Source organism: Lichenostomus cassidix, chromosome 8 (genome assembly GCF_008360975.1).
Source record: "Lichenostomus cassidix isolate B80296 chromosome 8, HeHo_3.0, whole genome shotgun sequence".
Taxonomy (NCBI): domain Eukaryota; kingdom Metazoa; phylum Chordata; class Aves; order Passeriformes; family Meliphagidae; genus Lichenostomus; species Lichenostomus cassidix.
The window spans coordinates 27,803,720-27,820,498 of record NC_139489.1 but is presented as its reverse complement, the minus strand read 5'-3'; the positions used below and the strand labels follow the sequence as shown (position 1 = coordinate 27,820,498).

At 42.0% G+C, this 16,779-nt stretch overlaps 1 protein-coding gene across 2 annotated transcripts in view; it reads right to left on the bottom strand.

Annotated features, from left to right (window-relative positions):
* Nucleotides 1-1,082: 1,082 nt before the first annotated feature.
* Nucleotides 1,083-16,779, bottom strand: part of LOC146434208 (BMP/retinoic acid-inducible neural-specific protein 3) — a 198,612-nt gene continuing 182,915 nt past the window's right edge. For both annotated transcript variants that reach the window (XM_085068657.1, XM_085068658.1), the window contains exon 8: nt 1,083-2,560. In XM_085068657.1, the coding sequence (XP_084924783.1) occupies nt 1,444-2,560 (1,117 nt within the window). In that variant the 3' untranslated portion in view covers nt 1,083-1,443. The remainder of the gene's footprint in view (nt 2,561-16,779) is intronic.

Here is a 16,779-nt window from a genome sequence, read left to right as displayed (position 1 = left end):
TGAATGAAATGGGTTTTTTTGCTTTCTGTGTTTGCTCATAAAATGATCATTTTTTATGCAATTCCTTCCCATTTAAAAAATTCAAATTGACTTTTAAATCTATGACACTGATTCAGACTGAGTGTAAGGACATGCTACTAAACCATTTTGTATCAATTTCCTTCACTTACCCTGTATTTACTAAGGAGGACTTCTGACAGTCCAGCCATTTGTTCTATTCCCTTGCAGGAGGCAGAAAAAGCTTCTCGTGAGTCTCAGGTTCTGCTGTCTTAGATGTGCTTTATTCCTGCTGGGATGTGTCAAATAGCAAAGAACCTAATTCTGATCCACAGACATTCACATTTAATTAATTTCACTAATTTATAGTCTTTAATTAATAATTTGCACAGTCAGCTTTACCAACTAGATTTCAATAGCTCTCTTGAATCTGTAAAAGGGGATATTTTTTAAAAACTGAATATTCTTGCACTGAAAAGAATGGAAAAAAATATCCTCCTGTTGACACTTGCATTGGCAGGAAAACGTTTGAATTTAATTTGGATCTAAACAGCATGGTTGTTCTTAGGTGAGCAGCTCAAAACAGATAATTCTGAATATCATAGTGTGTGCATTTGGGGGGAGGCAGTGTGTACATGTGCTTGATTCTTTTGGTAAATATGCAAAGCAAAGGATCAGGGGGAGACTTTTGAAAAGCATTTTGGCTGGAAAAGGTTGTTCCTTCTGTGACATGAGTAATAATCATTTGCAAAGAGCCAATGCTGCCTTCCACTGCTGTGCATCCCACAACCCCAACCTCCTGCCCATCCCAAAACACTCCCTGGGATCACTCTGATGTCTGGGTGCCACTTAGGGACCTCGGAAAGGACAAGCCTCAGGTGGAGCAGGTAAAGCATGGCTGCAGTTGTCACTTCAGCACAGCATGAACATCTTAAAAATAAAATATTCTATGGCTTTGCCTTTTTGACGGTTTCTCTTAAAATCTGGAGTCAATCTCTTCTCTTTACCTACCCCTCCTGAGTTCAGCACACACAAAAGTGTATCAAAGTTACTACTTTTGTGTAAGAAAAAAGAATCCCACAGCGTTTCTTTGTAATAACTGTTCAGCTACAAAATTTTATTGGTCTCCTTCTATGTTCCCTCTAGAGGATGTAATGCACAAAAGCATTGCCACGGAACATATAAAATTACAAATGAAATTTATTGTAAAAAGTAGAATGTCTCCTAGACTGGTGTCAGTATTTATTTCATTCATAAACCAAAACTGCAGGTATAATATATTCATTGTCAGCAAGTTCATGTGTGTAAATTGCCATCCAACAGTATTGACTGATATAAGACAGATATTGAAAAGACAATTTAAATTTACTCTTCCAAACATAAACTGTTCCACAAAAGCACTGTAAAAACTCCTTCAAGGTTTTGTGTTGTGCTTCACATTTATGGTTAACTACATAATTTGGTTGTGTCATAATCCACTGTGTTTGGCAATTTGGCATTAAAGGCCTGCAAAGCAGATTGGATCCTCACCACTTCACTGGTAGACAGTTTGAGTCTATGACGGAGCAAGCAAGAGAAGAGGTCCAGACGACGTTGGCCGGGTGGAGAGAGTTTATTTACACGATCCCGAATCTCCAACAGCTGCAAAAGTGCTGAGTCCTGTGAGCCCTGAGTGTAGGGGTAGTCCAGCTGCAAAATCAAGTCTCGAATTGCTTCTGGGTCGAAGTGCATGCTGTAGCCAAACACTTGGATGTTGTTGATTTTCATGTAGCCCAGATTTCTCGAGGGATCAATAAATTCCAGGGGTTCGTAGTAGATGCTCTCGTTGCCATTCGGACCGTTCGACTTTATTCGACTCCTCAAGTAGATGTGCACAGTTTCAAAAAACGTCTTCCACTTGTTGCCCAGAGTCAGCGTCCAGTTATAACACTGCAGGGGTAAGTCCAGCTTAGTCCGCTCCCAGTCTGGGAAATTATTTTCATTCACAGGCATAAACCAGCTCTCGGAGTGGCTGCCCCCGAAAGGGTTGACATAAACAGCAAGCACAGGCTCCAAGGTGCTGTTTTTAGTCAGGCAAATCTGCAGAGAGAGGCCCAGAATCATATGCACCAGGCTGGACTTGTACTTGTTGCTCTTCAGGGTCAAGAGCATGCGCTTCCTCCACGACGGGTCGAACCAGCTGTTGAGGCGCATGTCGTTGCTGATGAAGATGGCGTGCACCTCGATCCTGCGGTCGGTCTTCTGCAGCAAGTACTTCATCTCCAGGTCCTGCAGGTCGGTCTCGAAGCCGATGTAGTGCTCGGTGGAGTCGGCCACCTCGGGCTTGCAGAGGCCCTGGCTGAGCATGTAGCCGGCGTTGCAGGCCCCGCAGCGCGTGCGGTTGTCGGGCGCGCAGCTCAGGCAGGCCGCGCCGTCGCCCAGCGTGCAGGGCAGCGGGCCATGGCAAGCCACCTGGTCGTTGGGGCAAGTGCACGTGTGGGTCTCCTCCGAAAAGCTGCCCAGCAGCCCGTTCTCGTTGCAGTACAGGAACGACTGGATGCGGTTCAGCCAGTAGTTGGAAGACCTGCAACAGGAAAATAATGTTTTTTAACAAAGAGAGGCCTGCGCGCTACAACTTCGCTGTGTTTTATCGTAAAACTGGTTTCAGTGTCAGATGAAGGCACGATAGTCAGACAGCATCTGCTGTCAGATAAATGCAGGTATAAGTTGCCTCTTAACAACGCAAAATCACAAAAGAAAAGTTTCCGTATAAACCTGCATGACAGGAACATTTAGTTTACGTGTTTTCTTTCTCGGTGTCTCTGTCAAAGAAGCCTGACAAAGAGCCATTTTCTGTAATTGTTCTAAGATTAACATTTGAAATCCTACGCAGCTGAGATTATTTTCGTGTGTTCTATTTGATCAAACAGGCGCTTTGTGTGTATCTAAGTGTCTCTAACTCTACTGTCCCTCTATTCTATTATGAAGATTTTTTTTTTTCTTTTTCTTACTGCATTGATTTATAGACAGTGAGCCAAAATTCTTCCCTGGAATAGCAACAGGACCCTGCTCCCCACCTGAACAGCTTCTTCAGATGACTTCCAGCACTACAGAATCTCAACAGGAAGCCGTGCATGAGCATGCTGTGTTTGCTTTTCATCTTTGGAGACAAAATTAAAGGATCACTTTAATGTTCTTCTTGTCATCTCATTTTCGTTTCACTCAGAGCAACAGTTAATGTCCCACACCACACTGGGAAGACATACTGAAACCAACAGTTTAGGCTGATGAGGCACAGTCACTAGAAGACAATGGGAACAGCAGAGCTACACGGAAATAGTCAGAAAAATTATCTTCTTTCTTTGTGTTTTTCAGCTCCTATTATTCCCAGCAATGCACAGTTTAAAGAACTTGTTTTGTCTGCTGCAGTCAGATCTATTGTTGCCACATGAATGACAATGGTTGTGCAGTTTCATCCCTTTCATTACATTGTCTCATAGAGAAAATGCAGGAGCCTCATTTACTCCTGACTTACTTTTAAGTCACATCTGAATTTGTCTCAAGGAGAAATCCAAGTCGTCTCAAAGTCTGATATTTTAGAAACATGAAAATAAAGTTCATTTAAAAAAAATATGTCATTGTATACTCCAGTGACTTTTAAAATCTTTTTATTTTTCCTCTTTTGTAGGACAGGAATCTCAGTTGTTCAGGGTTGGGGGTTTATACACCTATAGTCTCCAGGTATTTTCTAGAAGCACAAGTAAATATAATAACATGCACAATATGAACATGCCTCATCATTATTCTTCTTTGTGCTTATTTGAAAGCCAGCATTAAGCAAAAATATTCTGGCAAGTTTATTCCTTCCTTTCCTGATTAAAAACCACGATGTCCATTCTGCAAGCAAGGTCAATGGCACAATATAAAAGTTACCCAAAGCTGAGAAGCCCCTGAAGCTGTCCCTGGGCAGCTCCTGTGGGCACTGTGTGGGTTGTTTCGACAGCAGCCTGCAGTGTCCCAGCCAGAGCAGGGATGTGGCCCTGGTGCCCATTTTGGGCTGAACTCTCTGGTTCTCCCAGGTGTCTCACTGCTATAACCCCGTGGGCACCACAGTAACCAAAACACAGCAGATTCTTCCCAAAAACCTTTCCAGACTAACCTTTCAAAGGCTTCTCCCTAATCCTTTGTGCTTCCCTGTGCTTGTTTATGAATGGATGCTGAGTCCCAAAAGCTGCTGGATGTAAGATAGAAAGGCCTGGTTTATTTACCATAAGTCTTTGGTTAATACTATTTGCTTCAGAATAGCCTTCATAAAGTTGTTATCTTATGATTTACTGCACTGGACAGATAACTGGGCACATTTCAGGGCTGTATCATCTACATTCTAATCTCCCAGTTTTCTGCTTATATTGTTACTACCAGGTGATACCCCTTGACTACAGGTATTGATTGGATTTGTAATTGTGACTTTTAGCATCCTCTTCCACTTCTGTTGGGCACAGAAGTCCATGCCTTGGAAAAATTTTGTTGTATATTAGGAATACATTTCCAGAACACATTTCCAGAAAACCTCTTTTTACACAGACCAACTCTGAGCTTCCAGCTGTGGTTTCGAATTCATCTCGGCAGAGGATAAACAGTTGAAGAGATTTTGTGAGTGAATTTTTGAATATTGTTTTATTGAGGAAAATTGGCTTTCACTGGAAAGGTTCTGCCAGCAGGGGGGCAGGCAGAGGGGTGTCCTCTGGGAGAAGCAGCCAGGGGTTGGACACAGCTGGTTCCACAGAGTTTCAGCTGGTTCCACCCAGATGTTCTGATCTCGACTCAAAAGCTTTTTTATCTGATCTCCTTCTCCCCTTCTATTGAATGGGGTGAGTGAGAGTGGCTGGGTTTGTGGAGGCACTGATTCACCCACCCCACAAAGAGATCATTTCCAGCTTTAAGTTGATCCCTGTGGTGTTTCATGCATCCTCTCTTCCTCTTAGAACTAACCAATAGCACTACAATTTTCCATATTTAGAAATGATATTACTACATATAATTATTTGGCATTGAAACAAGTGAAAAAGAGTTCTGCACATTAGGGTTTTTTTTCATATACTAAGGGTATTGTGAAGGAACTCCCACATGCTTAGATGGGAAAAGTATCTGGAATACAGGGTGAACTAGGCAAAGAAAAAAGTGAAAATGGTGGCATTACTTCAAAGTGGAGGAGAGAACAGAACTGGGAAAGCAGGGAAGGAATTCTCTCAGTCACCCTGTTGGTGAGAAGAGGGAAAACTGGTGAGGACTTCTCTTGGAAGAGGAGAATTTTCCACTGCTGGAATAAGCCTACTTTAACCTTCAACATTAATTTACTGGCAAGGGTTGATTTGGTTTGGGTCACTCACTTTTCCAGCCACATGGTGATTAAAACATTCTTTTTCTTTATTAATCATGCAATCTGCTGTTTCCATGATTATGAGAAGCAAAATCTTAAAAGTCACTTATTTTTTGGTATTTCTTTGTTTTTAATGAGCCTACCTTCCTTCTTTTATTCTGTTAGGGAACAGAAGCAGCAGTCTAAAAATCTGCATGAGATTACAAACTGCAGAATAAAGTAAATTTCATTCTGTAACTTAGTTATGTTGTTTGTAACTTAGTATCTAGCTTATTAAAACAGCTATGTCTTTGATGATAACAGCAGTTGCAAAGAGGTCAAGAATTTTAGAGGGATGGAGGTTATCTCCTTACTCCAATGAACTTCAAAACAATAACATTCTAATATTATTGCCTTATTTTGCTTTCTTTTTACCTGACTTTAACTAGAGAGATTTCAAGAAGAATGTGCTTATACTTGTCTTGGATTAACAAAGACAAGTATACAAATATATTGTACACAAAGACAAGTTAACAAATATATTCTATTTTAAAAAACAAAGTGTTCTTCCTTATTTAACTGCTTGTTTTAAAAGTTGCCATTAAGCAATTCTGTCACTCCTTGTAAATTTATGACTTTCAGTAGAGCAAATTAAGTAAATGATGTGAAAGTACATAAAATGTGTGCAATACCTACTTTATTTAGGCTCCTCATCCTTAGTTGCATAAATTCATGGTGGCATGTCATTATGAAATCATTCTTTTTCTCCTAGAAATCAGAGATCAGATAAATTCTGGAACCTGCAGCCAAGGGAAAGGTTTGGTTGGAAGCAGATGCGTCCTGCAGGTCAACACCTGGCTGAACATCTGGTGGAGTCAGGGCTCCCACAGCCCCTCTGGGAATGATGGCAGCTGGGGACAGAGGGGATTTCAGAGAAGATGAGAGGTGACATGGCAAGTGCCAAGCTTGCTGACCCTGTGACAAGGCTTTCAAGCACTGTTAGCTTGGGGCTGGAGTTCTGGGGAATAAAGAGTCTAAGGAGAGAGGCTTTTCAGCTGGTTTGGAAGTGGATAATCCAGGTGGAACAAGATGGCCTTTAAGGTCCCTCCCAACCCAAACCATCCTGTGATTTGTGCAGAAAATGGTACACCTGGGGACCCTGCTCTGTGCCTGGCCATGGATGTGTGTGGGAAGCTGGCAGATTCAGACACACTCCCAGTGCTGTGACTTCCTGGAGATCACAGAGGTGTAGTGGATGGACAGAGACTCTCTAGTGAAAATAGAAGGTGGATAACTGCACTCCCTGCAAAAAGAAGACTAAAGAACTGAAGAATTTGCTGTTGAATGAGCAATGGACTGGTCAGGATCTCAAGGGCAGGGAGGAGAGGAAAGGAGAGGAGAGGAGAGGAGAGGAGAGGAGAGGAGAGGAGAGGAGAGGAGAGGAGAGGAGAGGAGAGGAGAGGAGAGGAGAGGAGAAGACAGGAGAGGACAGGAGAGGACAGGCCAGCAAGAGGGACAGTGTCAGACTCCATCAGCCCCCAAGATAAAAGGAAGTGGATCAAGCCTTCCTTAACCAACTGGAGAAAGCAGTGTGACCACTGGTGATGACCTCCAGGGGATTTCAGCTGCCCTAGCAGCAGTGTCTGTGTCAGGGTAACATGGCAGGACATGACTCCAGGAGAGTGAGGAAACGCAGTCAGGATAAATTTTAAACACAGCACAGCAGGGCAGTTGTTCTGCTGGGGCTGCTGCTCCTAAGTAGGGAAGAAGGGGTTGAGGATGTGAAAGCTGGTGGCAGCTTTGGCTGCTCTGACTGCAGGGTGGGTGATTAAAATCCCTGAATGAAGTGAGGGAGGCAAGTAACAGAACAGTTCTCATGTTGAGGAGAGCAGCCTTTCTCTGGGAATTAGTTCAGGGAATGAGTAGCTTCATCTTGTGGGGAAGAAGACCAAGTGCAAAAGTGGAGTCAATAGGTGAAGGGCAGAAAATATTTATTATAAAAATTTATATCTATATAAAATATTTTTGCCCTGTATTTGGTCCTTGCAGAACAGCTTGGAACTTTACTCCCCACTACACATGTTCTGTGCAAACTCCTGGTGCTCCTTTGCCTTTATTCAGTTTTTCACATATTTTATGTTCCCATGCTGTTAATGGGGAACTGGTTACAAAGGCTGCTTATCTTGAGCAGTTTCTTCTTGTTTACAGAAGTCAATTAAAAAATTAAGACAATTAGCAACTGAACGAGGGTTGAAAGAGCTTATTCTTTTAACGAACAAATATTATTATTATTTGATTTGGAAACTTGCATATGCTGGCCTGATGAGTTAGTTTCCCAACCACTGGGATATTGATTTGGCTTCCAAACCTAGTGAAACCAGCAAGGATGTTCCTCATCACTCCACTGAGCTCCAAATCAAAATTGAATGCTTGCAATAGCTGTGCCTTCCTCATCAGTCAAAATTATGTGATCATTTATAATCAAAAGCTGTTTCTGGTGATTCATAGACTTGAAATCACAACTTCATTGTAGAAGTAAAGTAATTTTTAGTTTAATTAAATATGATACTTGGTAAGTACAGGATACTTGCTATCAAATCTTGAAATGAATTACACCTTCCTGGAAATTATTTGGGATTTTTTAAAAATTCTTCTGTTTGTTAATATCGAGTCATTGAAATCAACCCTTCCAAACCATCATGAAGTTACAAAGAAGTGCTAAGTCTGGACAGAATTTCTATGAAAACATGAATATGGATTGTCCTGTTAGTAGAAAACCTGTTTTCTGTATAGGAAATAGATCATCAAGCATCTGCTCTGATTTAGGAACACTGAGGCAGGCAACTCATCCAAATCCCAAACTCCTGCCTTTTAGTTAAGACCCCAAAACTGGGTCTCCATTATTCTGGGGTTTCAAGCTCACCTTTGACTACAAAGAATTCCTGCTCACACAAATCACGTCTCTTGTGGATAAACAAGTGCCTCCCTCCTTATTTAACTTGTCTGATCAAATATATCAATATGAAAACACCTAGTTGTGCATGACAATATCACACAAATTTTCTCAGCTCTTAAAATTTACTTGGAAGCAGATTGTTAACTAATTCTGGTTGAATAACAAGTCCAGCTACAATCTCTTCCCATTTCCTACTCTGCCACAAGCTCAGGCTGCTGTTGCAGGATGAAGAGACTCCTGTGGGTAAATCTTGCTGCCATATAAACAGCATCAGCTTTCAGCTGGAATGCTTGCAATGTACAGAAAGCCTGCCAGATAATCTCGCTTTTACACCAGCATGGTAAAAAATAGGATAATCCTAGGGAAGTTAATGCAGCAATTAACATCAGCCAAGTTTCCTACGAGAAATATCTTAATGAGAAGCACAAATCATAATTCTAAAGTGCATTTAAAATATTTTGCAATTATTTTTTGACTATGAAAAAAAACACTTAAAAAATTATTTTTACTAGAGCAGTTGCAAGCTTAATCCAAACCATGTGCCTCTTCCTGTTCAGCACACCGTAACACCAAATGTAAGAACAAAGCACTATGGTCACCCTATAGAATAGCTGGAGCAAGTATTTAATCATGATATGACACTTTTACCTCCTTCTCTGCCTCACTAAGTGCTCAACATCTGTTGTACATCAGATGGCTCAGTAGCAGATGATGAGTACTCAGCGAGGCAGATGCTAAGTGAAAAAATGAAGACGATTTAACAAGAAGAGGAGAGGCTGTAAAACACCCATTACCTATTCTTCCCTTCCTTTGGAGGCCAAGGCCAGTATAAATCTGTGAGACAGCAACATCAACACCAAATGCACTCCCAGACATCTCTACAATATCCCACATTCGATCTGGTGGATTTACCCCTTGGGAAGGACAAATCACATTCCAAGTACTTTGATTCTGTGTTGTGATTCAAAACAACAACAGTAATTGCAACTTAATTTGATAATGGTCTTTATGTGAATATAGTTCTGTTCTAGGAATCAGGGTGAAAGCACCAACTGCACAATAACCAGCAGAGCAGTGAGTGATTGTAGAATCATACAACCACAGAATGGTTTGGGTTGGGAGAAACCTTAAAACTCTTCCAGTGCCACCCCCTGCCATGGGCAGGGAAACCTTCCACTGTCCCAGGCTGCTCCAAGCCCCAGTGTCCAGCCTGGCCTTGGACACTTGCAGGGATCCAGGGGCAGCCACAGCTTCTCTGGGCACCCTGTGCCAGGGCCTCCCCACCCTCCCAGGGAGCAAGTCCTTCCTAATATTTAATGAATCCTGTCCTCTGGCAGTGGGAAGCCATTCCCCCCTATTCTGTCACTCCATCCCTTGTAAACAGACTCTCTCCTTCTTTCCTGCAGCTCCTTCAGGCACTGCAAGGCCACAGTGAGGTCATCCTAAAGCTTCTCCTCTCCAGGTGAACAATCCCAGCTCTCCCAGCCTTTCCTCCCAGCAGAGCTGCTCCATCCTCTGCTCATCCTGCTGCCTCCTCTGGACTCTCCAGCAGCTGCAGCTCCTTCCCCTGCTGTTCCCCAGGGCTGGAGCAGCTCTGCAGGTCTCACCTGAGGGGGCAGAAGGGCAGAATCTCCCCTTTCCTGCTGCCCACACTGGGCTCAGCCTAGGGCACAGGGGGTCAGGGCTGGGCAGGTTCAGCTCTCACCCTCAGCAGCCCCAAGTCCTTCTCCCAGGGCTGCTCCAGCTGCTCCTCCCCAGGCTGGACAAACCCCAGGGGTTGCTCTGACCCAGGTGCAGCCCCAGCACTTGGTGTGAAACCTCCTGAGGTTCCCATGGGGCACTTCTGGAGCTTGTCCAGGTCCCTCTGGATGTCACCCATCCTTCAGGGGTGTCACTGCCCCCTCACTTGGTGTCAGCTGCAAACCTGGTGTGGGTGCCCTCGATCCCTCTCCCCTTAGAATATTGAATGTTTTTCGTTTATTCAGCCTCACAAAAATCAACCACCACTCAACTAACCATGTCTGAAATCATTTGACTGTGCCTCATGTCGCAGGTATGTCAGTGAGGCTCTCAGTGACACTGCAAATCCCACTCCAAAAGGTGACAAACAGGAGCAGTTCAGCTGCTCTGAGCTCATATCTCACAGTTTCACAGCTGCTCCACCCCAGCCAGGTACTACAAAGCTGACCTAAAGCTCTGTATTTTGTGGGCCATGGTGAACAAAAAGTCAAAGAACTGTAAAGTAGGGAAGGACTGTGAGTCTTTTCTAAACATATATAAAGAGAAACCTCTACTTCAGAGATGCCTGTTAGCATATACAGAAGGGATCTTAACAAGCTATGGAATTTTAAAGGAATTGTTTCTACATGTTAAAATTTCTTCCAGCATTCAACTGCAGGAACTAAAGAAATCTGTCTCAGTGTGAGGATACTCAGTGGTGACTGGCTGAACCTGCAGGGTGATTCTGGATTGTGTTGCTGGGGTTATTCACAATCTAAACTGAATCTACTTGAATTATGGAGGTAAAATACCTTGTTTTCCCTCTTAATCACATCTAAGAAGAGTCTTTCCAGATCCTCCAGCCCTCGTGCCACCATTCCACAGCTGTTGCCTGGGGCCCTCAGGGCTGGCAGTGTGTATTATAAAATCAATAATTCATGTTCTGCCTTTTAAATTCCAGAAAGTCTTTATATTATGAGAAATAGAGGAATTAAGCCCCTATATAACGCAGTTGGAACCTGTTGCACCTCATAGAAAACACTGCCATGGGTTTCATGATATTCCAAGCTAAACAATGTTTTGGCACTAAAACGTAATATTTCAAAGGATATTTCCAGTTGGTCTGTTATGAATTGATTTACAAAGCTTCATAGCTTTAACTGCATTGATGTTACACCCTTATAATTCTCTTTGTAAAAATTTCCTAATATGAAACATTTCTGCCACACACACCCTCTAAAGAATAATTATTAAAAAAAAAGATAATATAGCCACAATTTTTTTTGACACAGCTCTAATCATAATGACCATTGTGTTCTATTTAACTGGGAATCAAACTGCTTTGTAGCACCAAATATTTATGTAAAGGGAGTCAAATAGGAGACAAGCTTTGAAAGCTTTTACTAAATAATGATCCAAAGTGCAGCAGGGACAAAGGAAATACACGGAAAATTAAATAATAGAATCACTCGTAGAGCAAAATGAAACAGAGCTGTTAGAAAAAATTAGTGGTTCCATGTAAAGGACATAACTTGACACACACATGCACAAAACCCACCAAAATACTCCAACCAAAAACCACCAAGCAAGTACCAATGTGTACTTCTCAGAGCCACTTGCCTGCTGTGTATCAGTATGTGTGTGTTGGTAGTGTTAGATCTGTGAAAAACTGACCTTGGCTCCAGACTAGCCACTAATTCTGTGGGATTTTAGGTGAAATTTTCCAGATGTGCCTAAAAATAGAATTATTTTAAAAATTACGAAGTTATTATAGGGCTTAACTGGATGCCTCTGTGAGAGGTTAATAAACCCCTGTAAGGCATTTGAAAAGTAACAGCCAAGTTTACTGCAATGTAATCATCCTTTTTTGTGTAAAGAAAAACTGTGGAAACATGGCTAATTCAGGCATTACTTTGAATTTTAATGCACATATACCTGGCATAACCCTTATTTCAGTATTGCATCTCTAGGAGGAAGGGAGCTGCTAAGACCAAGTGGATTCCCTTGTCAAGACCTAGAGGCCAAATGCTCAATGATAGTCTAAGCTGTTGGTGTGAACTGCATTGGCAACAGGAACAAGATGTATCAGCAGTAGAAATTCTGGAATAAATCAAAAAGTAGCCTTGACTGAAAGGTCTTTGTATATAATGTGGCAGATCACAAAAACTGTTGCAGATGTGTACAGAATGCTGTGTGGTTTAATGCTGTACTTCAGGCAGGAGGAAGCAGCATCCATGTTCTTGGAGTATCTCCTTCCAAACAGGAGTAAAATAGAAAGTTCAGAGACTGGAGATGATTTCTGAGCTAAAGCTTTCCAATATTTTGTAGGATAATTCGAAATCAAGCGAAAGGGTTATTGGTGGGGTGACTAAACCATAATAAACCACAAAACCCACTCTGCTGACAAAAGCATCCCTAGTTTTAATCATGGTGAAAGGTAAATCTGGATATTAAAAGAGATTTAGAACCAGAAAAAGCAGCCATCAATTCCGGATTTTTTGGAATTAAACCTCATTATTCTAGGTAAAATCAGAGCCTCATCAACAGCCAGTAGGAGAGAGGCAAATCCATGGCTGCACCTGTGAAGCTGATACAAGACCATCATATCCTCCTGTTTTCCTGTGGATTTTGAAACAGGGCCTCTAGTCCTATTTCAGGCATCCTAATTCCCAGATACAAATTACTGCAACAAAATAAAAATTCAAATGAATAGATGAAAATCTGTGTCTGCAAACTTTGTGGCAGCTATAAATAAGGAGCTACAGAAAATCTGCATTTATTCCTGGCTTTTTTCTGTGTGATGGTGACTATAGACCAGTCGCTTGCTTTTTCCTTTGGTAATGATCCTTACTTTTTCCCTGCTGTTTCCTATTTGGATTATAAATGTAGTTATCCCTAAAAGCTACTGTAATATAAACAGCAACAATCTGTCATTTTCTTCCATTGTGTAGAACCAGAAGCATTGCAGCAAAGCAAGAATCTCCCAGACAAGAGTAATGGTTTTAATTAAAGAATACAAAACTCAGTTCTGTATTCATACCTCACTTATCACGTTATTAAACAAAATAAACCAAAATAGGATTCTGAGATCAGCGTGCTTCTTTTTCTAATTTTATAATAACTGAAAATAACTGTAATTTTGAGTAAATCCTTAGAATTTTAATATAGGCAAAAAACACATTACAGAAGAGAGGTTTGCTTTCTGCCATGGTGTGTTTGAATAAATTGGAAGGACACCCTTACATTTCTGAAGGAAGATTAAAGCCTTTCTAGAAAAGTTGGATCCTACTGTTTTAAAAACAACATGTGTTCCACTTCACTTAATAACGTGTAATTCTTAGAAAAAGATGTCACTTCTGTAACAGGCATAACCAGGGAAAGGATTAAAATAAATGGCCAAATGTTGCATGTCTATAATAGAAATTAGGAGACAGACTTGCAATAATGCTTACAAAAAATATCAAGTGATTGCAGCTCCTCAGACATTTTTGTCTTCCTTAAGCAATCAAACCCACAGCCTGAAATGCACTGGAGAAGGTAACAGAAAGGGTGAAAAAGAGTAGTTTTCTACATGTTGATCTGCATAATAGAAAAATTAGTAGAGATAACAGAGTGAGGGGCCAAAGCCCCACCTTGGCAGGTATGGAATTGTGATCTGCAGCACTCCAGGCACTCTGAATCCCATCCTGAAGCAGTGACAGCTCTTACTGCAAAGAAAGACCATGTAACTTGTGAAGTGCTATTTATCTGCTTAGTTAATCTCATTCTGATGAGTTCATCCCCTATTGCTATTCCATGCCTTTATATACCATAACATTAAAGGGTGGAAAGAAAATCTCCCCATGCAGAACAGTGTCCTTAATACCTTGCAGCTTTGATTTAGGGGAATATAATTAAAAACACACACACAAAGCCATCAAAAAGAACAACAAACTTGCAGAAAAAGAAGAAAATATCTGTTAAGGACTCCATTCTCCTGACAAGGGATGTATAACATTTCTGGGCCTACAGTGGCATGTGTTTTAAGACATATTTAGCATTCTTAACTGAGTCATATTAAGAATCTTGGGTTATAAGGGCAGTGGGACACTAAAGGCTCTGGAGGAACTCTATCATTAACAAGGTCTCTAGCATTCTTTATATAAATTTATAGGAAGATATTTATGTACACACACAACACATACTCCTCCTTAATACCCTAGGCACTCTCTGAAAGATTTATCTGTCCCTTCCAGAAAGATCAGATGCTTCCACCTGGGAAAAAGACAAAAAACAAACAACAAAGCTTAAAAAAATCTACAAAATCCTACAAAAATCCCCTGAAAAAAAAATCCTCCCAAACACACTCTCAGGGGCTGTAACTGAACCAAAGAAACATAGGTCAGGATGGCATTAGGGGAATGGGGATGATACTAATTAATGGAAATGAACGATGAAGAGATAAAATTGAATTTTTTACAGAGGACAGAGAAATGGCAAAGAGCTCTTTTTCTTTTTTTTACCACTTTGTACAGAATTCTGCACCACATGTAGTTCAATATCTTTAAACTCTTTAAACTCTTGGAGCTCATGAAGGTTGGTTACACTTGAAGATTGTGCATGAGATCATGAAACACAGAAGGATGTCACAGTGATAGTTTTTAAATGTTTAATTACTGGGGGAACTACTACCAAAATGTTCCCAGAAGGATTCCATCCCTTCTTCTCAACACTCTCCAAATGGTATTGCACCTTCTATTGTATTTGTAGTAGAAGATGTGATGCATATCAAAAAAGCCAATCTGCCTCAAGAGATTTGCCTTGAAGAGATTCCAGCCTGAGTGCAAAGCAGACAAAGAAATAGAAACGGGCTGTAGGATGTGCTCACAGAGGTTTTAGAGCTGCAGTGAGGGATGGTGAGGACTGGAGGGGGATAACTGCACAGCCACAAACTGAAATACAAGTCTGGAGCTGTAACATTCCCTCTGTCGTACAGAAGATTTCCTGCTGTGCACAGTGAACACCACTGAGTAACAAGGAATAGCCACAAAAACAGCACTGATGTCTCAGGCAAGCCTATCATCCATGACTTCTCCTGTTTGTCCAACACAAGGGGTTGTGAAGTACCTTTGGATTCCAGTAGATAAGGTGACTAAGCATTTCTATTAAAGGGGAGTTTGCAGGGCCAGGCAGATTTTGGTGGATCTCTTTCAGCCTGCCAACCATGGCACTGTCATCTAATCATTCATGATTTTTCCCCCTTCCCAGGCTGCTGCCATTTGTGGTGCTTTTGATGGACAGCAGAGGTAAGAGGGTTTGGCAGGGCAAGGTAAACAGGGCTGCAGCACAAGCACTCTCACCTTGATGAGTAATTACACTGCCTCTGCCACACCATCCATCTCCAGGGCAAAAGGACTGAGGAGCCCAAATCCACTCACAATCCAGTGTTTTTCACAAGGCTGTTTACAGCCAAGATTGGCATCCCCAGAAAGTTAAGAAAAAATGGACCCTGTTCAAATGTTTCTCATTTCTTGAATTCTGAAATTTATTCTTAACAGCCAAACACTCTTTCTGCAAACCCCAAACTGTCTGTGATACAAGGAGAGCAAATTAACATTGGCTTTACATCTGGGAGGAGTTCCACAATCAGTGCTGCTTACAGCAGTGTAGTTCTGTCAAGCATTACTATTATCTGAATGCCTATTATTCCCTTTAATCTATTTCACCTCACTAGGGGCTAGGTCCGGAAAAAATTATGGCATTGGTGAAAAAGAGCCCTTTAACTTGAGAGCATTCATGACTCCACCACATCCTCAACCCAGGGAGAACAGAGACATCATGAAGAGGATGCCTTGGCATTTGTCCCCTACCCATCACTTCTCTACAAACTCTTCAGGGAGGAAGATTTGCCATCAGAAAGAACAGATTTGATGAAAATAGCGGTCAGGAGAAAATCTGGAGGACAGAGTAGCGAGAGAGGTGGGTTATGTTGGTCAGGGTGAAGCCTCTGTCCTTCAAACCCTTCTGGGCTCATGAATAACATTAGCACAGAAATGTTGGTGGGACTGTGCCAGCTCAACCAAAACCTGTGTGGGATGTTTTCTTCCCCCAGAGTCAAATTTTGTACATAAACATTTTGTTCCAATTTGGATGGAACCTAATAAGCAAGAAGATGAGATTTCCCATGAAATGGGGATTCTGAATCTGTCGCCAACCCTAATCCACCAGTTTACTCAAAAGCTGCTGACTGCTTGGACTTGATGCTCCAAGGAGGGAAATGCTGCATCTCATGTCTCACCAGGCTGAGCTGTGGCCCATGGTGAGGGTGAACATTTCTCTATCCTCATGTCTCCCTGGGGCTCAGCCAGACTGTGCATCCAGACTGTGATTCAGGCTGCATCCTCCATCTGGGGCACCTCTGCACCCACCCTGACCCCAAACCCAGCAGGACTGGTGTGACAAGCAGCTGCCCTGGCTGCATTTCCAGGCTCAGGTGCTTCATTTACAGCAGAGGTGCCTGGTGGATGCCACAGCCCAGCAGTGCATGCTGGAGAGGGATGGAGGGGACAGGCAAGCACAGCCCTCATGGATTTGGGGCTGTTCAAGGTGGTGTGCTGCACATTCACCACCCTGCTTTTGTTTCTGACTGTGGTGCTCAGAGCTATGGCTGTGGTTGTGCTGCTTCTGCTGAGAAACCACAGAATCTCCAGCCCAATGATATAATTTTAAAAGTAATTTTAAGAGTACCACCTGTCCTTGTAACCAGCAGTATACTGCAAGTGATCCTTAT